This window comes from Leptidea sinapis, chromosome 32, assembly GCF_905404315.1.
Source record: "Leptidea sinapis chromosome 32, ilLepSina1.1, whole genome shotgun sequence".
NCBI classification, from domain to species: Eukaryota; Metazoa; Arthropoda; class Insecta; order Lepidoptera; family Pieridae; genus Leptidea; species Leptidea sinapis.
The window spans coordinates 11,379,613-11,403,361 of record NC_066296.1 but is presented as its reverse complement, the minus strand read 5'-3'; the positions used below and the strand labels follow the sequence as shown (position 1 = coordinate 11,403,361).

At 34.8% G+C, this 23,749-nt stretch overlaps 2 protein-coding genes across 3 annotated transcripts in view; both read left to right on the top strand.

Moving 5' to 3' along the window:
* The window catches only part of LOC126974277 (gastrula zinc finger protein XlCGF57.1-like), a 248,705-nt gene extending 231,667 nt beyond the window's left edge, over positions 1–17,038 (top strand). Inside the window, exon 7 of the transcript XR_007731496.1 lies at positions 17,008–17,038. The gene's annotated coding sequence lies outside the window, so the exon portion shown is untranslated. The remainder of the gene's footprint in view (positions 1–17,007) is intronic.
* Positions 1–23,749, top strand: part of LOC126974260 (disheveled-associated activator of morphogenesis 1) — a 164,624-nt gene that overhangs the window by 50,735 nt on the left and 90,140 nt on the right. The window contains exons 1-2 of one of the 2 annotated variants that reach the window (XM_050821711.1): positions 5,333–5,410; positions 20,949–21,108. The exons of the other annotated variant lie outside the window; for it this stretch is intronic. Coding sequence (XP_050677668.1) covers positions 21,061–21,108 — 48 coding nt within the window. The 5' untranslated portion in view covers positions 5,333–5,410; positions 20,949–21,060. Of the gene's footprint in view, positions 1–5,332; positions 5,411–20,948; positions 21,109–23,749 lie in introns of those variants that run through there. 2 annotated transcript variants of the gene reach the window in all.

The following is a 23,749-nucleotide window of genomic DNA, read 5'->3' as shown; positions in this document are numbered from 1 at the left end:
GAGACATTTATGCAAATATTTAGTGTTCTATTATTACAAAGGTCATTCGCTGTTTTTAAGACTGTTACCCATGTCCATGAGAAGTGGGAGAGTCACGCAGCCGTCTTTTGACGTCAGCACAATCGGGCCAGACTCGTCCGGGTTAATTACCACACTCGCACAGAATACCGGCGTGAAGTAGCGGCCTAGTGCCGCTATGTTTCGCATAGGTTAGTGTCGAGGACCGGAGGCCATTCCCCCCCCCATCCCCAACAAAGATTATGAAAGCGGTCCCTAAAGAGATAGTACCCCAGGAGTAAAGAGATAGTACTCCCCGAGCACTCTAGCTCGGGCTGCCCTTCGTATTCTGGGGAGGGCACAGTACCGCGCATGACCAAGGACAAACGAGGCCGTAACACCACGGCACCCCGCTCCACACTCAACGTGGACTTTTGCAACATCAGGGGAATTCACTCCAACTTAAACGCCTTCCACCACCACCTTGAGACGGCGAAGCCGGCCTTGTGTTTCCTTACGGAGACGCAGATATCTCGACCTAGCGATACGTCATATTTAACGTACCCCGGGTACAAAATTGAGCACGATTTTTTGCCTCATGCCGGGGTATGTGTGTACGTTAGGGAGGATATCTGCTGTCGCCGTCTCGGCAATTTTGAGGGTAGGGACCTGTCCACTCTCTGTCTCCGCGTAGATTTAGAGGACCGCGTCCGCATCTATGCGTGTGTCTACAGGTCCCATAGTGGTAACGCAGAAACCGATCATCTCATGGGCTGCGTTCAAGCGGCAATTGACGACGTGCTTGCACAGATCCCCTCCGCTGAAATCTTAGTCTTGGGTGATTTCAACGGGCACAATGCCGAATGGCTTGGATCACGTACCACAGACTACGCAGGGCGATCTGTGCATAATTTTGCATTGGCGTACGATCTTTCCCAATTGGTTGAGTCGCCAACGCGGCTCCCGGATGTGGATAGCCACATGCCGTCCTTATTAGATCTTCTGCTGACTACACATCCCGATGGTTACCAGGTCATTGTCGACGCCCCTCTCGGAACGTCCGACCATTGCCTGGTCAGGAGTGTAGTGCCTATACGACGCCCACGTCGCAGACCACCAGCGACCCGCCGCGTTTGGCACTACAAGTCAGCAGGTTGGGATAGGATGCGTTCCTTTTTTGCATCCTACCCTTGGAGCAGGGTTTGTTTCCCTTCGGATGATCATAGTGTCTGCGCCGTTGCAGTAGCCGATGTGATACTACAGGGCATGGATATTTTTATACCAAGCTCTATAGTACCGATCGGTGGCAGATCTTAGCCCTGGTTCGATGCGTCAGTTAAAGCAGCATCTGACTGCAAAAAACAGGCGTATCGAACTTGGGTTGCGGCGCTGGGCACAAAGGATCCGAACTGCATAGTTCTAAAGAGGTAATACAACCGTGCTTCCAGATTTTCTAAGCGGCAAATCGCCCGTGCAAAGTCAAAACACGTCGTCGAAATCGGCGAGCAGCTTTCCAGTTACCCGACCGGAACACGCAAGTTCTGGTCGTTGTCGAAAGCTGCTCTTGGTAATTTCAGCCAGCCGTCCATGCCGCCGTTGCACATGAGGAATGACACCCTGGCCCATACGGCAAAAGAGAAAGCCGATCTCCTGTGCGCTCTTTTCGCCTCCAACTCGACTCTTGACGACAACGGAAAAACACCGCCGACCATCCCGCGGTGTCATAGGCCTGAAGTACAGTTCAGACAGAAAACTGTTAGGCGAGCTCTGTTTTCGTTGGACGTCAGGAAGTCGAGCGGGCCGGATGGCATTTCTCCAATCGTGCTTAGAACGTGTGCCCCTGAGTTGGCGCCGGTGCTAACGCGTTTATTCCGGCACTCTTATTCCAAAGGCGTAGTCCCTGACTCATGGAAGTCAGCCCTTGTCCATCCGATCCAAAAAAAAGGAGACAGTTCGGATCCGGCAAACTACAGGCCTATTGCTATTACCTCCCTGCTCTCCAAAATCATGGAGGGTCATACCTAGAGGGTCACCAGTTGATCAACGACCGACAATACGGCTTTCGCCATGGTCGGTCGGCAGGTGATCTTCTGGTATACCTAACATATAGATGGGCTGCGGCTATTGAAAGCAAGGGGGAAGGCCTGGCAGTTAGCCTGGATATAGCGAAGGCCTTTGATCGTGTATGGCATAAGGCGCTCCTCTCTAAACTTCCATCATTTGGGCTTCCCGAGAGCTTGTGCAAGTGGACCTCCAGCTTCCTCACTGGGCGCAGCATACAGGTCGTTGTCGACGGACATTGCTCGAACCCGAAGCCCGTGAATGCTGGAGTGCCCCAAGGCTGTGTGCTATCTCCTACGCTGTTTCTTCTGCATATCAATGATATGTTGGACACCTCCAACATTCATTGCTATGCAGATGACAGCACTGGTGATGCCGTATACACGGGCCATGCACGTCTCTCTCGGGAAATCGTCGACCAGTGCCGGGAGAAACTTGTGTCTTCTATCGAGTCCTCTCTTGAGAAGGTCGCGGAATGGGGTAAATTGAACCTTGTCCAATTTAACCCCCAGAAGACTCAAGTTTGCGCGTTTACCACTAAATAAACCCCTATTGTCGCATCACCGCTCTTCGACAACACTTCCCTAAAAGCCTCGCCTAGTATCGGAATACTGGGTCTCGAAATCTCGAGCGATTGCCAATTCCGTGGCCATCTGGAGGGCAAAGCCAAATTGGCTTCAAAGAAACTGGGCGTCATTAATAGAGCACGGCTATACTTCAAGCCGGCCCACATTCTAGCGCTGTACAAAGCGCAGGTCTGGCCACACATGGAGTATTGCTGTCATCTCTGGTCTGGCGCACCCCAGTATCAGCTCGATCCATTTGACCGCGTGCAACGCAGAGCAGCGCGAATTGTCGGGGACCCAGTACTCTGTGAACGGCTGGATCACTTGGCGTTGCGTAGAGACGTCGCTTCATTGTGTGTCTTCTACCGCATTTATCACGGGGAGTGTTCCGAAGAGCTGTTTTACCTAATTCCTGCCGCCGAATTCCACCTTCAAACGACACGCCACAAGTTAGGATATCATCCTCACCATCTGGTTGTGTGACGGTCCTCCACAGTGCGGTTTACAAGGAGCTTTCATCCACGTACTACAAAGCTGTGGAATGAACTTCCTTGTGCGGTGTTTTCGGGACGATACGACATGGGTACCTTCAAAAAAAGTGCGTACACCTTCCTTAAAGGCCGGCAACGCTCCTGTGATTCCTCTGGTGTTGCAAGAGAGTATGGGCGGCGGTGATCACTTAACAACAGGTGACCCGTACGCTCGTTTGTCCTCCTATTCCATAAAAAAAAAGGTCATTCTATAACCGTAATAAACTTTGCATGTGCATTCATGCAATGTATGATTTTTTAATTCTGTTGCGGAAATATAGATGTATTTTTTTGATGTCTGCAAACAACAAGAATGAGGCTTACTTGCTGTAAAAAGTTAGCTCAATTCCTTGGAGTATCGTTGATAGTCATAGTGCATGTGTGATTTTATTACTGCTACCGATCCCAACGCTGCAAACTTAAATACAAACTCATCATCTGAACGTGTAGTGATCATACACTATCCGGTACTCCACGTTCAACCAAAATTATATTCTTCCCGTGGTATTTCTCATACCATCCCTACGCTCCTGTGACTCCTCTTATGACCTTTTGTTCGTCTTGTTTTTCCGTATTCTAAAAGAAGCCTTGATACGTAATCCACAACATAGTGAATTGTCATAGTCTTTATAACTGTGCATCCAAGTTCCTTGTCTCCAGACACTACTATTGCTATAAGTAATTAATTTAGGTTCCGTAGCCAAATGGCAAAAAACGGAACCCTTATGGATTCGTCATGTTTGTCCGTCCGTATGTCACAGCCACTTTTTTCTGAAACTATAAGAACTATACTGTTGAAACTTGGTAAGTAGATGTATTGAATGATAAAACTAAAAAGAAATATATGATGTATAATACCATGCAAACTTCCACAGAAAATTGGTTTCATCGAGATCTAGTAAGTAGTTTTTTTTTTAATATACGTCATGTATCGTAAACCGCAATTTACCTTTCATTCAATGAACTCATTTATAAAAAAAAATAATTTTAATACACCTAAGAACTTTTATATTATGCTACTTGATGCTACAGAACCCTTCATGGGCGAGTCCGACTCGCACTTGGACGCTTTTTTAAATTGAGGCGATTCACACGTGGTACAAGTGACAAATGAACGTAGTGATTAAATTTTCTTTGTGACAAATTACTAAAACTAATCGGCGAGAGAAATTAGAATGAGATGAACGCAGTATTGGTAAGTTTCCTTTTGATATATTTCTTTGAAAGGAATTTATAGAATTTGAATACTATGCCTTAAGGTATTCGAATTGCGGTAAACTGTTTAATATTATTTTCTTGTTCCAATGACAATAGTAAAACCTTAACATAATTAAATTTGTATTCAGCGGGTACTCACAAAACACAATACACTTTGTGTTCCATTGATCCGTAATGTTGAGTCCCTGAACCTGTTGTATTCACTATTTGACTGAAGCTACTACTTTGTAAAGACTCTCAAGGTATTTCCATCAGATACTGGTAATGCTTTGTAAAGTGACTTAGGTACAGTTCAGTGCAGCCCTGTTTTACTGCGATCAATGTGATCTATTGTGATTGTGATAGCCACTGTTATCAATAGCTCAATACTAAGATTAGATTAGATTCTTTTCATGAATTTTTTGCAGTGAGCTGACGTATCTTAAGTTGCTGAAGAATTGGACTTCCCAAAGTGATGCTACGTTTAAGCATTAAATGACCACATTCAGAGAGAATATGTAACGGGGTTTCGTCTGCGCTGCCTATCGTGCCTATAATGTGTAAGCATTATTGTGTTTCGGTCTGAAGGGCGCCGTAGGTAGTGAAATTACTGGACAAATGAGACTTGACATTTGATATCTCAGGGTGACAAGCACAATTGTAGTGTCGCTCAGAATTTCTAGGGTTTTTCAAGAATCCTAAGCGGCACTGCATTATAATGGGCAGTTCCTATCAATTACCATCAGCTGAACGTCCTGCCCGCATCGTCCCATATTTTCATTAAAAAAACGTAATATGTGTTATAGTCCAAAACGGAAACCCAATCAGCCTCTTATCGTTCATAAGCGAGTCGAATTTGAATGGAGTGAACCTTATCATTGCACAAAATATCTCGCGTGAACGGAACTGTGCGTCGCGCTCCGTTCGTATTCACCATTCACCCGCAGTTCACCTGCACACTTCTGCAGTCGATCGGTTGAACCGCGCGCGAATAGACATGCTCAGTGCTATCTGATTAAGCTCGTGAATCGATACCGTGTGTTCTTTCTTGTGTACTATGTATGTGTATTGTGGATATATGGATCATAATTTAATTGCCTCAGGTTTCAAACTCACTTCATTAAAATCATAATGATTCATTCAGGATTCGGTGCATGTTTAATATTCTCGGAATATTAACAATAATAATTTTGAGATTTTTTATACTTTACAAAGGTACTTAAACGAATACGAAATTGTAGTTAAAAAAACTAAAAAACACGCTTTTTATAGAAAACCAAAGTAAAAAGTTTAAATTTTTTAAATTAACATCAATTCTTGCCTTATAGACGATTGATGAAAATTATATAAATTATCAAAAATGTTATTTTGCAAATTGGAAAATGGCATAATGTTATGTTAAATAAATTTAAGAAGTTTAAACGAAAATGTCAAAGTCGCGCCCAAATGAGTCGGTTACAAACAAACATACTTACAGGTGAAGCTAATAAAAAGCGTATAATAATATAATGTAGCTTTTTAGGATGCATAAATGTTGGGAACGGGAGCGAAAACGGGAATTCCTGACTAAAATAAATAATATTAGTAATTACAAATTCAAAGCATAATCTAAATCCAAAAACCTTAAAAAATATAATAAGATAAAACTAAAATATATTATTAAAAGGAGTTCCTTTTGGAAAGGTTCCGAAGATACTGGCAGCGTTCCCCTAATAGCAGGACTAGTTCTTTGTCCGAGGTAGCTGCCAGCTCTTCGGTCTCCTGTGACGATCGTGAACCTTTTTACTATTTCCTTAAAAAGCCTTGTAGCGCTAGGAACCCACGGAGCAAGGGTTTTGACATGAGATGGGACAAAATCATATTCGGAGCCTAGACCCCTGTATTTGCATGCAAAAATTGATTATTATTTATCGTCATCAGCGAGTATAAAATATTTAATTCCTACATTCTAACAGTATTATATAAGTAATATCAGTTAAATATTTAAAAGCGCCGCGATCAATAAAGCTTTACAAAACAAAATGTTTTCTATTTGCTCATTAGTCGTCTCGCATAAATTATTTTTTCCGTTCAGTCGAATGCCACTCTCATTATCTTCCGGCCTGACCTTCTAAAGGAAAGTGACGTGATTATGTAAATAACAATCAGTTAAGGTTGTCGAGTCGTGAATTATGAGTAGCTAGTAGTAGTAGATCTACAATAACTTACCTGGGTAGTAGGAATCTATCATAAACAAATGTGGACGTTGAAATGAAATGTAACTAATTTATTTGTATGTATCGCATAGCATAATTCGGCAATATGTCGGGTTACAAATATTTGATTGTCGATATTGGAATTTTTATGTTTATACGTCATTAATATACAATACATAGCTATAATTCATAACTTAATATATATAAATTACGTGCCACGTTGTATGTCCGTGATGGACTTCTAAACCAACGAACGGATTATGTTATTATTTCATGGAGTGCAGTTTAGTCAGAATTTGGCGAGTCAACATCTCCTGAGGATGCCTCGTGCAGAGGCGAAACACGCGTCGAATTGATTGAAGAGGAATCTTAGCGTAATTTATACTCAAGAAGGCGTGAACATTTGAATAATTATATATTTCAGACAAATAACGGCTACTTCAATAAATTAATCCAATTGATGAGTCTTATTGCGAAAAATACTTACCAAAGTCGTTCTCGCTTTTCCCAATGCTTGAATTTGAATTTATTATATCCCCGACCCGACGGGACGTTGGACAGATATTGATGGGTATTTAAAGAAGGTCAGATCACTCATCAAGTGATGTTACAAATAACCAAGAATATAATATGTAGTAAAGTAAGAAAATAATTAAATTTATTTCATTTTAAAATAAAACTCTTTTTAAAGGATTAAAATGCGTGTAACTGTTTTTACATTAGTCTTTGCGTAAAAGTTACATTTTTATTATTATTATATTTTATTTACGAAAATACGGGATACGAGCAGGACATTCAGCTGATGGTAATTGATACGCCCTGCCCATTTCAATGCAGTGCCGCTCAGGATTCTTGAAAAACCCCAAAAATTCTGAGTAGCACTGCATTTTCGCTCGTCACCTTGAGACATAAGATGTTATGTTATTTTAACTAACCCGACGTTTTGTGACCTTTTCAGAGCACGTTTTCACAGGCACGAAAAGTGTAACACTCGCGTTAATCAAGGAAAATACTTTATTTAATTTTAGTAACACATGTCAAGTGAAATACCTACTTATCTTGATGAGTGTCGGGTGTTTTTATCGGAGAAAGATCGCTGGACATTTCTTGAGTCATTTATTTAGGTATATAATATTATGTTGGTCTGTTCTGTCTCTTTTATCTTCTACTTTCGTTAAGTAAAAGTAAAAATTAAAAAAAGAAAGTAATACACTTCATGTTCAGAGGAATCATAATTATTCTAAACTAGCTGATAACCGCGACTTGGTCCGGGTACACACTGCGTATGACTTATAAGGATTGTTATTTCTTAAAACTATAATAACTTTATATTAAACTAGCTGACCCAGCAAACGTTGTATTGCCGATATTAAAATCGCGATACAAAAGTAACTGTTGATCGTAGATGGGTGAAAATTTGAAGTTGTATGTATTTTTTAATGCTGACTCATAATCAAACAAATAAAAAAAAATGTCAAAAAAATCAAAAAAAAAATCTTGTGGACACCCTTAACATTTAGGGGGATGAAAACTAGATGTTGTCTGATTCTCAGGCCTACCCAATATGCACTCAAAATTTCATGAGAATCGGTCAAGCCGTTTCGGAGGAGTTCAAAGTTTAACACCATGACATGAGAATTTTATATATTAGATGAAGAGAAAAGGATGAAGTGTCTAAGGAATAAAACTTAAAAGACTCAATTGAAATCTATCCAGTAGTATTTTCGTGATGCGCGCACAAATGAAAAACTTCTATCATTTTATTTATTACAGATATATTATGATGATGTGTCTAAGAAATAATATATAATGAACACAAAACACAACTCGACTAGGTGAAATGATAACTTAGTAAAATAAGCTAAAATACAATCTCAGAGAATATAAAAATTTTACTAATAGTTATGAAATTTAGGTCTATATTTTGCAATTACATTGAGTGGAAATAGAAAAAGATCATTAATATGTAAAGGGATATGGGGTACCTATACTGCTGATACCACCATTAATTTGATGATGATGATATAATTAAAAAAAATAATAAAGATACACTTTAACACAAATTATCTTGCCCCGAACTAGGCATAGCCTCTACGATGGGTAGGTACAAGAAAACTATAATATATTTAATACAATATACTTGCTTAAACATACATGAATACTTGTAAAAAACATCCATGACTCGGAAACAAACATTCATATTCATCATGTATGCACCTACCGGGATTCGAACCCAGGACCTCCAAGCTCGGTAAGCAGAGTCACTAAGCACTGGGCTATTGGGTTCGTCGTATATTCTGTTTATCCCATGTTCTATTTGTACAAATACACATATTATATTTTATTTATTTTCATGGCACTCAAGGTTAGGAGGTATCATGACTATTCTCGAGGATGGTAACGATAGTTCGTTAATTTTTAAGTACCCACTTTTTTATTTCACGATTTGTCACTCGCATGCGTTCAGTAATGATTAGTTGCAATTTGAGAAGTGATTGCGAAACGTCAGTCCTGTTGGTCTCTCTATATTACACGTGGTTTTAGTGTCAATGGTATGTGCAATTATTTAATTACTTCGTTATTTAGTGTAGCACCAAATAGTGTTGGCTAAAGGCGCGGACTGATTAGGATTGTAAACGCTACAACCAATAGTACAATATTTGTGTTGATCATATGGTAAGCTGCAAATGGGCATTTATTTTATTGCTTTTCTTATGTTTGTTCAAAGTATATATGTATTAAATTGTTCGGTTTAAGTTTTAGAAAAATACTAATTCTATTAAATTCTTTGAAAAGAATGTTGTCGCAGAAAATTCAGAAAATTTTAACTCCAAAGTTTATTTTTGGAAAGCAACTTCCAAATTTTTTATTGGATATTTCAAATGATATATAAATATTCTATTCGATTCAATATTTTCCTTAAGTCATTCTTTTTGTAATGTATTTTTTGCGTCGGAATATTTTCGTTGCGTTATCTTGTAATCGACTCTCAGAAACTAATTTTTGTGGATATTGAGGTATGACCGCGCCTTAATGCTAATTCCTTCTATGTAGTTAAACTAAATTTACATCGTAGTTAACGGTTTTCGGTACTCAAGCTGGAGTTATGTTTGACATAGTTTTGTTGATCGATTCTGAATTCAATTCTGATGCAATTATTGCATTAATTACACTGATATCACTTTCTATGTTAAATGCACTATTATTCAATTTGGCCAATGTTCCGCCATGTTTGAATTTGTACTTTTACAGAGAATAGAAAATTATTGGTTAAATGGACTGTTTTGAAACACGAGGCTGGATGATACTACAAATGAAAATTGATCAAACGAGTCATAATATTTTTACCATTATATAGTAATAAATAAATTCTTTAATATTTCATGAAAGTTTCCTAATAAAATCTAATAGTGGGAGTTATTTAGTTATGCGTAAGAACAATAAGTAAAACTTAGGATTATTGTTCGTCTAAATAAGTCACAAACAATTTATGCTTTTTTAGTAAAGCTTAACTTATATTATATATAAAATTCAAACAAGTCTTAAAGGAAACACTATATTATACGGTTGTGAGTCTATACCAACATCTTTTACTGTTTGCCAGTTCTTGGCAGAGGCCTCTATTATTATTATATGTATTTCCTCTCTGTTCGTTCTCTTGCTATTTTGATCCAGGTGGTCCCTACTGTTGATCTTAGGTTGAGATCTGTACTTAGACTTTGCTCAGACCTTACTTACGTAAAACTTACTTTGCTGAGTGTGTACGCTTAGCATAATCATTTATTATAGTCCAAAGTCCAAATATGCTTTATTGATCTAAGTTCTCACCTTTTTGAATTTTCTTCTCTTTGCTGTTTCTTGTATTTTCATTGTCTTTATGTGTTATAGTTTAGCTCAATCAATCTTTCTTTCTTAATATGTGGCCAGTTGACTTCCATTTGATTTTCTTTATTTTTATTGAATCATTTGGTATTTTGATTGTATTATTCGTTTCTTTTCTTTGCTCAATTTAACTTTTTACTAAGTTGGTAGACATGTAATTAATTCAGATGATATTCAGTTCAAAGTGGCATTCTTGGGTTCAACACTTGTATACATATTAATACATAAATTAATTTATATACACACTGAGATTCGTATATGTTTGCGAGATATAACCGAATTCTCTCAAGACAACTTGGCTATTTCTCTACGATTAAATACGCATCTGAAATAAACTATTATAGTTATTGCGACGCGAGAACTTGGGTCGGAGAGATTCGCAATCTTCTTGCAATCTGTTCACATCGTTGTCTGCGCTCGAATTACTAACTGTATTGTTACCTAACGTTATTATTGCGTACATTAATTTAAATACGTTATCTTATATATAAAATTCTCGTCTCCCGGTGTTTGTTACCACATTCCTTCGAAACGGCAAAACCAATTTGTGTGTGTCATACCCCTACTACCTAAATGATAAGGTCATCCCTACATATATTTTTATTTTTTTACAATTTTTTTATTTTATTATGATTCAGCTTTAAAAAATATATGCAACATCAAATATTCACTTGTCTACGATCAACACCTATTTTTGTATCGCGATTTTTATTTTATTCTATTCCATCCACAGATACGCAATAGGGTTGCAAGATGGCAATTGAATATAATAATTATTGCAGTACGATAAATTTTATGTACGATATATTTGGTAGGTCTGAGCAACGGTATCCATCTAATTTTTATACCTCAAAAATTTTTTTTTTCATTTCTTTATATGGCAATACAACGTTTGTGGGTCTGCCATTTTTTATTATGTATTCCTATAAGAAATTTAATGTAGACAACTTGTTTGCCCTATCTTCGCTAAAGCTCAATTTGATTACTTCAAAAGAAGTAAAAATAATACATATGAATGGTCTTTCTATTTTTTATAGGAAAGTGTTGCAAAACATAATTGAGTACAATCACTATCACTTGGTTTTAATTTTTGTTACGCCACAAATAAGTTGAAATCAAATAAACATTATTCAATTAGGCTTAAACTAAGCGCTTTTGAATTGTCACTACAAATATTTCGTTTATATTACTGAATTTACCATATTATGTTCGTAAAACATGTTGAGCTCGGGAGAAGATCATTTATTAGAAACAATATTTCAAAGTTGTTTTTTAAAAAATATTAAAAAACAAATAAATTCCAAAAAGCAAACAAAATAGCGTGGAGTACTGGCACAAATGAGTAATAGTCTATACACTACACGGTCGGCTGCTGCGGACTACAGGCGCCGCCCGACCGTCACGCGACATGCAACACACAGACGAAAAAGTTAGAGACGATGTAATAAAAGTTTCACTTTAAAAATATACTTTACTATTACTTTATGGTATTCCATAAAAAGTAATAAATATTATATAATATAAATTATCGTATATTTAATGCATCAACTTTTAGAGCTTGAATTCATTATTTGTTTGTAGTTGTCATTAGGATATCATATCCACCATCTGGATGGGTGGTATACCTCCCCAGTACGATTTTGTTTCCTCTGTTGCAAGAGAATGCGGCGGTGATCACCTAACATCAGGTTCCGTTCGTTTCTCCTCCATATACATGCCAGATACATGGTAGATAAAACGAAATACAGCCAGGTTCGAGTCTGGCATCGTTCATAAATTTTGTTTACAAATTTAATTTGGATAAAAAAAATTAACAAAAAGAAAACGGCTTCATAAAAGACTGTACCAAAATAATAGATATAATATTATGTGCTAAAAAATGAAAAAATATTGCGTAGTTTTATACAATCTAATTGTAGTTACAATTATATTTATATTTTTGTAATTATCAAAATCGGTTCACCCAGTCGAAAGTTCTGGGGAAACAAACATATAAAAAACATACTGACGAATTGAGCACCTCCTCCTTTTTTGAAGTCAGTTAAAAATATAATTCAAAATAACTTAACAACACGCACCTATCCTGGTTTGTTGTTATTGTATAAGTATCTGAAATTGAAGATATACAGAGACACGTTATGATCTACTAGTGGGAGGCTTCTTTGCAGAGGAAGCTGGCTATTACGGGTACCAGAAAGGCGCCTATTTCTGCCGTGAAGCAGTAATTTGTAAACATTACTGTGTTTTGGTCTGAAGGGCGCCGTAGCTAGTGAAATTACTGGGCAAATGAGACTTGACATCTTATTTGCTCTGCTTATCATCATCGTAATGGGCAGGGCGTATCAATTACCATCAGCTGAACGTACTGCTCGTCTCGCCCCTTAATTTATAAAAAAAAGATCTCCAGTCGAGACAGAATCAGTAGGACCACTAACAACTCAAATCTGTTTCTAAACTCGTGTAAATACAAATTGATTCCAACCACATGGAATAGAATGTATTACTAATTCGTTAAACTGTTATTGATAGCGGTATGCAAATATGTTCAATTAAGTGGTGAAAGTATCGTTGTTTCTTTGGCAGATAGAAACGAAAATTATGTTCACTCGGATACTGGTAAATAGCATCAATTAATCTTTCAATTATCTTTAAATAGCTGTTGAACACTTGAGCTGGAGTTACTGTGGATTTCAATATCAACACTCTTTGGATTATTTGCCTTCAAGGAAATACATTCATAAATATCTTCTAATATATAAAATTCTCGTGTCACGGTGTGCGGGACCGAACTCCTCCGAAACGGCTTGACCGATTCTCATGAAATTTTGAGTGCATATTGGTAGAATCGGACAACATCTATTTTTCATCCCCCTAAATGTTAAGTTTGGTCCACATGATTTTTTTTTGGACATTTTTTTAAAAATTGTTTGATTATGAGTCAGCTTTAAAAAATACATAAAATTTCAAATTTTCACCCATCTACGAACAACAGTTACTTTTGTATCGCGATTTTATATTATTCTTTTCCATCCACCAAACCGATATAGGGTTGCAAGATGACAATCGAATACAATAATAATTGTAGTACGATATATTTGGTAGGTCTGAGAATCGGTTGCATCACAATTTTAATAATTGATTTTTTTTAATATGTTATATGGCAATACGACGTTTGCTGGGTCAGCTAGTCTCAATATTTATGTAATACATTTAATAAAACAAATACTATTTAATTCTTGCTCTGTAAAGGAAAATTTATTTTGTTATAAAACTTTCTTACTTCTACACTTTCAAACATAAGTTACAATTATTTACAAAGCTGTAAAGAGAAACAACATTAAAAGCTATTGCTCCATTTTATATTTTAATAATCTTAAATTATTAATAGTATTTCTTTTACAAATAATCCTTGTTAATTTTCATTTACATACAACCTGAGTAACTACCTTTAAAGAAGGAACATAGTGAAAAGTGCTGCCACCATAGAATAAATACACATGTAAACCTTTGACATTTAAAGTCAATGTTAATGTGTGGGAAATTTAGCCAAAAGAGCTTCATCTTCTAATATATAAAATTCTCGTGTCATGGTGTTAAACATTGAACTCCTCCGAAACGGCTTGACCGATTGTCATAAAATTTTGAGTGCATATTGGGTAGGTCTGAGAATCGGACAACATCTATTTTTCATCCCCCTAAATGTTAAGGGTTACACACGAATTTTTTATTTAAATTATTTTGACATTTTTTTTTAAATGTTTGATTGATTATGTTTGATTATAAGTCAGCATTAAAAAATACATACAACTTCAACTTTTCACTCATCTACGATCAACAGTTACTTTTGTATCGCGATTTTAATATTGGCAATACAACGTTTGCTGGGTCAGCTAGTTTACATAATATATAAATCTAGTGTCCTGATGTTTGATTCCAGTGAACTCTTAAACTAATGATCAGATTTAAATGGGGACATATTTTTAATGAGATAATTTATTAACGCATGGTTTGACAGTTCTGCTGTGAAACAATTTCATGATAACATCAGGGAGCATATTTTGCGAAATAATACTTGACGTGATAAAATGCTATTGAAAAATTAATAAAAAACAGTATGTTGCTTATTACGAACAGAACAACGTCTGTCGGGTCAGCTAGTAATATATATAAATCCAGTGTCCTGATGTTTGTTTCCAGTGAATTCTTAAAATAAATGAACGGATTTTAATGGAAATTACTTCATGGAGTGCAGTTTAGTCCAACTTGAGAGATGGGATAGTTTTTATTTCGATTTGGGACCCATAATCATTTTTATTTCCAATATTTGTTTTGTTTGTTCTTATTTGTTTTGTGTTAAATACGATCTGAATTAGGGTCAATAAGCTTCTCGCCACTTCTTCTCGTTAAATCTCATCGTTTCCGAATTGATTTTAATAGGTAAAAATAAGTTCATTCTTTGACTTGAATTAATTATCACTTAGGTTAAAAGGTAATTTATATCATGTAAGGTCTATTATTTCGGTAGGAAATTCTTTAACAATTGATTTAACTAAATTGGAACCTCATTTGTTTTTTCTAGGTGTAGGAGTCTTACAAGTGCTAAGACATCACAATATTTACATCTAAGTACTATTTAGCATAGATAGTGGAGCCAGTTTATAAAACTATGCCAAGGGGAATCCACGCTACTTGCTATTGACTTACTGTTTTCATTGCTATAACAATATATAGACAGACTATACACCTGTTAATTATTATTGTTAATGTTTTAACAGAGATCCATTTAATATCGTGATATATAGATAGAGTGGCAATGAGTTTCTTGCTACTTCTTCTCATTAGTTCAACGAAGATTCAATAAGATTTTTTTTTTGACATTCATAAGTGTCATTTCCGTGACCTACATGAATAAAGTGATTTTGATTTGATTTGATTTATGTTAGGGGTTTATAGGGACGGTGTTTTAAAAATATTCCTAAGAGGTATCTATGTTTTTATTATTTTTTACAATAACAGTCTTACTATAATAATATTTTTACACATTACACATTTGAGTCAATAAATATATTTTTATTATGCAATCACATTTTCTAGGAAATACTGTAATAGAATCTATAAGTCGTACACTTTTTGTTTCTGTACATTAATTTATATTTTGTGAAATTAAGTTAATATGTAGTAGATTTTTTTATTATTTTTGCCGATTTGTGTGTACGTCGTACTAGAAGAACATCATTGGAATCAAAATCAAATAATTAAAGCATTTGAAGATTTATTATAATTAACATTAAGTGGATTTTTCAAAATAATAGTGAAAGATATTATTTTTTTATGTTTTGTTAGAAAAACCTTATTGCTTTAGGTTGAGAAGTAAATATAGAAATGTTTATATATAATAAGTTCCGTTAACTCAACAACCTATAAGATCGAATTATATTAATTCTTAAATCCAAGCCATCCACAGACTATCTCAAACACACAATAAATTCATTGTTAATGTTGCTATCCTTTAATAATATTTCAGTTGCAGACTCTGTCAGTACGTATTCAGAAATGTTGTCAATGCTAGTTTTTTGTGCGCAATTGATAAGGCAGATGTGGGAGTTATATTTGATAATACTTCAACTTGTAGTGATAATGCCTATTACTCGGCTAAGTCGAGTTAGCAAGTCTTTTGTGGGGCGATGTATATGCTTTTACAACAGGATCCCAGAAAATGTTCAAAGTTCAAACAAAAGTATTACGTCATTCAATAGAATTGTTAAAAAACGTTTGTGTGGTAAAGGTTATTATAACATAAATGACTTTCTTAATGTTACCACAGGTTGGGAATGGAGCGACCGCCCTCAATTAATTGTACAATGTTACTTTGTAAATGTTACTTTAATTGTAACACATATATTTGATGAAAAAAAAAAGGCCGCTGAGTTTGTTGCGCCCATTCTTCTCAGGCCTGAGGCATTCATTTTGGAATGGGTCGTAGTTTTTGTGACATTCAATAAGTGATGTCACATCCTATTATGAATAAAAATATTTTAATTTGAATTTGTGTCTGTTAGTACATTCTATTTATTCTTAATTTTTTTTCTCTAAATATAGTCTAATATGTGAATCATCTTATGGAGGATTGCTTATTTGTAATTTATTTTAAGTTAAATTTGAAAGATTTAAGTGTTGAACCAGCCTCATCAAAAGAGCCTTTTATTTCGTATAGATTTTACCAGTGTCCTACTGGAACAAAATACCGGCTAGATTATTAGTACCACAACGGCGCTTTTTTCTGCCGTGAAGCAGTAATGTGTAAACATTATTGTTTCGGTCTGAAGGGCCGTAGCTAGTGAAATGACTAGGCAAATGAGACTTAACATCTTATGTCTCAAGGTGACTAGCGCAAGTATAGTGCCGCTTAGAATTTTTGGGGATTTTCAAGAATCTTCAGCGACACTGCATTATAATGGGCAGGGCTTAACAATTATCATTAGCTGAACGTCCTGCTCCTCTCGTCCCTTATTTTCATAAAAAAAAATGATTATAATATACTTACATTTTAACAATCTTAAGTAACCAGTAAGTTTTAAGAAAATTTATTGAATTAGGCGTTACTTTGCGGAAATCCATAATTATACAAATTATTTAAGTTTTCTTCAGTGTTAATTCCGCCAATATATGTCTTTAAAACAATTCGACACGTGTTTCGCCTCTACACGAGGCATCCTCAGGACGTGTTGTCTCGCCAAAATCTGGCACGAGACATGCACTCGTGCCAGATTTGCCTCGTGTAGAGTTTGCCAGATGCCTCGTGTAGAGGCGAAACACGTGTCGAATTGTTTTAAAGACATATATTGGCGGAATTAACACTGAAGAAAACTTAAATAATTTGTACAGTAAGTTTTGTTTTATTTTTGAGTGTTATTTATATAACTGTTTGTTTTGGTTTTATAAGTAACAACTATTGTACAGGAACTCCTGAGTGGTGAAGGCCTCCTCTAATTATATAAATATATAAATCATGTATTAATAAACACAGAAAGTAAATGAAAGATATCCACAGATCTTATCCCAATACAGTTGGTTAAGGAAAGCGACAACAGTTTTACGATGTACATAAATTCCTTTTCACCTGACCTAGTGCGACCTTTCAACAGCATACATCTGATTTGATGCGGCGAAATGTACTGGGGATACTTAACAATTAGCCTGTCATTTCACTATCTGATTTTATTGACAATTGTCCGCAAGACAGTAGAAAAGTAATTAATGTAGTAAATGAAATATAATATTTTAATAATAATAAATTCTTTATTGCCATACAAAATATTACAAATATAAAATGAATAATTAGGCTACTCGATGAAACAATAGGCAAAAGGAAATGGCTCAGCTTTCCATGCAGCGCTGTTTTCAGCCAGCCCCTCCTCCCTAATGTGTTGAGTGGGAGTTGATGTATTGTGGCTCCCCGATTACCTACATAAGCTATCGTTATTATAAAATGTAATTTAAAAATAGTGTTCTTGTTACCCTTGCAAGTGTATGTAAGTGTGTGTGTGTGTGCGCGCGCGTATATATGTACTATGACTTTATTTTAACTATTCCACCGTATTTTTAATAGCTTGTTCGGACAAGCTATGTCCTCGGGGACATCCGACTAGAAACCAGTAAGATAAAATTTAAGACTAAACTTAAGAAATATTTGTGTATCTATTATAGATCCACAGAAATGGCATATATGAAACAGCGATGGCATATGTTTATCTCTTAAGGATAACATACTATATCCATTTTAATACTTTAAAAATAACATATAAAGCGGTAATGTAAAAGCGGTATACACAAATACGATATTAATCCTTATCAGTTTATTTCTACATATTTTTTTGCGATGGTCATTAATTTCCGATGGCTTTATACTACATTATTCCCGAATACATCATTTTTGAAGTTATACTTCAGGCGCGTTATGAAAAAATTATGAGAGTAAAATTTAAAATGCGCGCGCATCACTATAACACAAAAGTAACAGCGTGAAGTTGGTTCCTAAAATTTTCTGACATTTGCGACATTCGTTTTTTTTTTGGTTTCTTCGTCTATTATTAGGACAGGCAAGATTTTTACAATATTGTTTTTTCTAGAAACGTAGAATAGCATGAAGAATAAATCATTTCAATTATTTTTACTTCGTTACGCCAAAGAAGTATAACTTCTTGCGTGCATACATAAGTACACACACACTTTTTTTTTCTATTGACAGAACAACATCTGTTGGGTCATGGCTAGTAAATAAATAAATAAAAATCAAGGTGATTGATAGCTTGTGAAAAAAAACATAACAGTACTCCATTATTTAGAAAATCTTGATGCGGTTTTGATCCGTGTTTGTTAACAGTCTAGAATATTCGTTTGTCTAGAATATCACAGTATGAGTGAAGTACGCAACAACACAGACGAAATTGCAAAATTAAAATTGTTTTTAATTTTATTATAGATAATTAAGTTCATATACCTATTATTTATTTAATAAGGCACACACAAACAACCTTTGGGGGAGTCATAGAATTTATTTCGCAACACTAATTAAGTCTATTTCAACTTTATTTTGACGCAATGCTATTAAATGGCTTGTATACATAATAAGATCAATATCATATGACAATAGCTATGTTACATTATATTTACAATAATTAATATCCCATTTTGATTTGATCGATAACACATTGATTGACTGAAAGGTCTGATCAATGTCTGTGTCGAGTTTTGATTAGAAAAAAATATTATTTGTAGGTAATTCAAATCAAATCAAAATCACTTTATTCATGAAGGTCAAGGAAATGACACATAAGAATTTCAAAGGTTTTTTTTTTATCTTTTTACATTTACCACCACTTCGGAAAAGGTTGAGCTTTAAAGAAAAGAAGTGGTTTGCCACTCTTTTTAATCAATATTTACAGCTTCATCGTTTAACAAATCATTTAAATTACAATATAATATGTAAAGTGATGCAACAAAAATATTGATTTTGTTATCATTTATATATATTAATTCTATAACTACTCGAAATTCCAGAACATCAAACTGTTATATTTACTTTAAGATTACTATAAAACCATCACTAATCACGTTTATGAGAAAAAGATAAAATAAAAACAATCTCAAAATATATCCAAGATAACGGCAAATCAATAACAAATTTCGTTCAATTCACAATTTCATTAATAAATCGTTAGTGCCTCGCCCCGCGTTACACACTATCCGCTACCGCGCCGGTGGGATTGCTAAATTGATACATTCATAACTAGGATTACCAACTTTTATTAGAAGGAAGAGAGTATATCTGATTTCAAAGGAGCTAAGTAAAGAGTATGGAATTCCAAAAAAGAGTATAATTATTTTATTAAACTTATATTAATAACATACTCTTATTTTTATATGCTACCTATTGATAGGTTTGAAGTCGGTGAAATCCAAACAATTGATTTAGAATGTCGTGATACTCGTATGTCCTTGATCCTGTCCATCCTAAATAATAATAATATTGGAATAAAAAGTTATAATCACAATTATAAATATCGCAAACAGAAACACATCTTCGTCTGACTTTTGTATTAATGTTACAGGTACCCAACTATATTAAGTACTGTACACACACACACACACGTATATTATATATGTATCTATAAAATGCCACCGATTTCTAAAACAAGATTCAAATTAAACTTTTATATAAAACGTATACAATATGAAGTAGAAAGTAAGTGACCGGGCCCCGATGCTTTGTCATCGCTAAATCTGTTAGCCGTACGGAATAATGATTGTACGCTTTTTTTGCCAATTTACTATTCACAATATTTTGAGACGTTCACCGCAGTGACAGTGGGAACAAAAGATCTTGATACTGATAATAATCTCATCTTAGAATTGTACGACTTCATTGACTTTCAAACAAGGCGTTCATATTAGCAGGTTCTAGGTGGTTTCTCATTTACTTAATTTACTGTTTCCTTCTCAAACGGATAAACACACATTGATGCTTATATAATTTATACGTCTAGATAGTCTTGATGTTAGACAACCGATAAAAACAGGCCAGTAATATTTAGTGTGCGTGACAAGCTACGTCTTACACTCGCGATTTGTATGATACTTTGTACTAATGTGTGTAGTTATATGTTAAACTATGATAAAATTATAAAAAGCAGATTAAACTGAAATTTACTCTGTCCATACATTGATGTGTGCAATGGCGGCTCGCTCAACTCAAATATAAAACTACCCTCGCATATTACGATTAACAATATTTTACCAAAGTATTGATATAAATACCGACGTATTGAATTTATTGCATCATAATTCGAATGTCTAAATTACGAAGTGATTATCATTCTTCTAGAAAATATATGAATATAATATAAAAAATAAAACCCCCGAGGGTCCTGCGTTGCAAGCATGGCACTGAATCCTAAATGAAAATTGTTTGTTCTGCTAATTAAAATACATAGTAAAATATATTTTACTTTATCCACAAGAAGGAATCAGCTTGATACTGTGAAGGTGCCTCGGTGAAGTGACCACAGATCCTTAACCTGTGAACCGTTCACAATAAAATGTGATTAGTGAAGTGTGGAGGTGTACATCATAATGTGTAGCAAAGATCAGATCACTCATATCTTGGGCAAGATCAATGTGGTGAGTACTTTTATAACTACATTATTACTAATGAACTTGACGACAAATTCTGAAATTATGAATAAACTGTGTATTTAATCCTTATTAGATTATTATAATAATAATATAATTTATTTCAGGCTGTCTGTGTAAAAATATTTAATAAATTACCAAAAGAAATAAGAGAGGAGACAGTGTTGAATAGATATAAATTTATACTCTATTAAAAAAATATTGTTATTACTCAATAAACGAATATTATCAAACGAAGTGGTAACTGGAATCAATACTAACATTTTTTTTGTGATTATTGTTACTAAATTATCTCTTAACATTTCATTCATTATTTTAATTGTATATTGTAGGGTCTTTCAGGTCATTTCAATCATTGATTGTGTTAGGTTATAATATTATAAAACGAAACCACTGAAATATTGGCAAGTATGTCAAGACGAAACATGTGCCTACTTTTAAATTTGTAACAACTTTATTTGAACACTTAATTTTTGAAGCCAATTAACTATTCATTATACTTTCAAAACTATTCAATACATTTTAAACAATATTGGAACTTTTATTAATGCGGTCTCTAATGATTTTTTTCTAATAACTGCATAAAAATGATTTACCCTGTACAGTGTAAACATTAAGGAATTATAGGCCGTATGGTTCTTTGACCTGCTCTTCCATAAGTATAGTTTTCTATAAACATACGGGCAAGGTGATTTCGATTCCGTGTGGCATGAAAATTGCATTCGTTTACGATCGTTTTGTAAACGCAGTGAATTGCATGCAAATGTAAATTTACATCACATATCGGCTCTATTATACTTGGTTCATTACTCATTGCAGGTGAGTTGTGGCAGACATTTCCTAAGTGTTGTCGCTGTTGTAAGCCCTGCTGAAACGGCCGGCCATGTTGCTGTAATGAATAATGTTTTTGTGCTAATTTGTGGTTACTATTTCCACAGATATTGAAAAATAGTTCCATTGAATAAAAATTGAGGTTTGGATAATATTAATCTTTACGTCGATTATTGCAACCTGTGGTCAGTTATTTCAATTTTAGTTCATGTCCACAGATACCTTTCAGAAGATTTATACAGCGGTACTTATTTGCACGAACTTAGATAAGCCGAATACCTAATAAAACATTTTTGAAGTTATACTTTATTAGGCGCGTTATGAAAAAAATGATGAGAGTGAAATTTTAAGATGAGCGCGCATCACTGTAACAGGTTGAAGTTGGTTCCTAAAATTTTCTGACGTCTGCGTCATTCGTTATTTTTTTTTGGTTTCTTCGTCCATTATTAGAACAGGCAAAGGGTTGAAGCCCATACAGCCGTATTCAAATTTAATTAATAGTCAAAGCCATCTTTGCAAGATTTTTACAAAATTGTTCCTTCTAATAACGTAGAATAGCACGAGGAATAAATCATTTTGATGATTTTTGCTTCATTTTTTTTTGGATTCGCTGCCCTCAATAACAGAACTTCTTTATTTCATATTCTAAACATGCTTAGAAGTCAAATATTTACTTAAGAAATGTGCGCTTTTTGTTGACCCTCTGTTAACTTTGATAGATTGTATTTTATACATAATTCAATTATTCAAAGCTCAAAATTCTTATATTTTCTTTTTTCATTTTATTCAAAACGGGACATGAAATCACATGTTGTAAGTCAAAATGTACTATACATTCGGAAATTGATGCTTCAGATCTGAGAAGAAGGCGCAACAAAATCAGCGGGCTTCTTTTTTTGAATATTAATTTTTTTAATTTTAAAATTTCTAAACAGGCCGCCGGGGGTTGCACCATTGTCAAACTGTGCTATCATTGAGAAAGTGATTTAGGTTATAGTAACATTTACCTCACAAACGTCTTTTATTTATTGTAAGAACTCTTTTGAATTTCGTAATACATTTGTTTTAGGCTTTGCTCCTGGTGTTAACATTATGGTGGTGACAGTTTCTAGAAAATTGACTTATGTCATAAATCATAATACGGGTGTGGGTGGTTAAATGTTATATCTACATCGAAACTAGCGGTTAAATAAGATCGGTCGATCAATCTAGGCTGTGGGAAGACCGCCTCCATTCAAGTTTCACGATGGTTTTGTACCAATTATAAGATAAACATGAAAATTTTCCAAATTCAAACATGTTTAATCAATGCTTAAAGTCAGAACACCTTTGCCTCAGACCGTAAAAGTTATGTTTCTATCTATATTACTTAAGATTAACTTTCTGTTAATCTGGTAATTTGACATTTCTTCTCTTTGCCTCAAACTTTGCGTAGCAGCAAAATAATGATTTTGTTATATTTATAACGTTATAATGTTATATATGTTAGATAATTATATCTAACAGACAATAGTATTTCTGTAACTACTCAAAATGAAATTTAAAACAGATATCATCCTGAGTGCCACTGCCTTGTAATGGGCAGGGCGTATCAATTATCATCAGCAACGTCATGCTCGTCTCGTCCCTTATTTTGATAAAAAAATTAAAGCCTGTGCTCTGTATCATACATCGATATTATATTTAACAAAAAATACAAGTATAGTTATATAACAACATCCATAACTCGGAGTAAAGGAGTTGAAAGCAGCGCCCACATAATAATTGATCTGATCGTTCACATAGTTCTGCGCCCGTC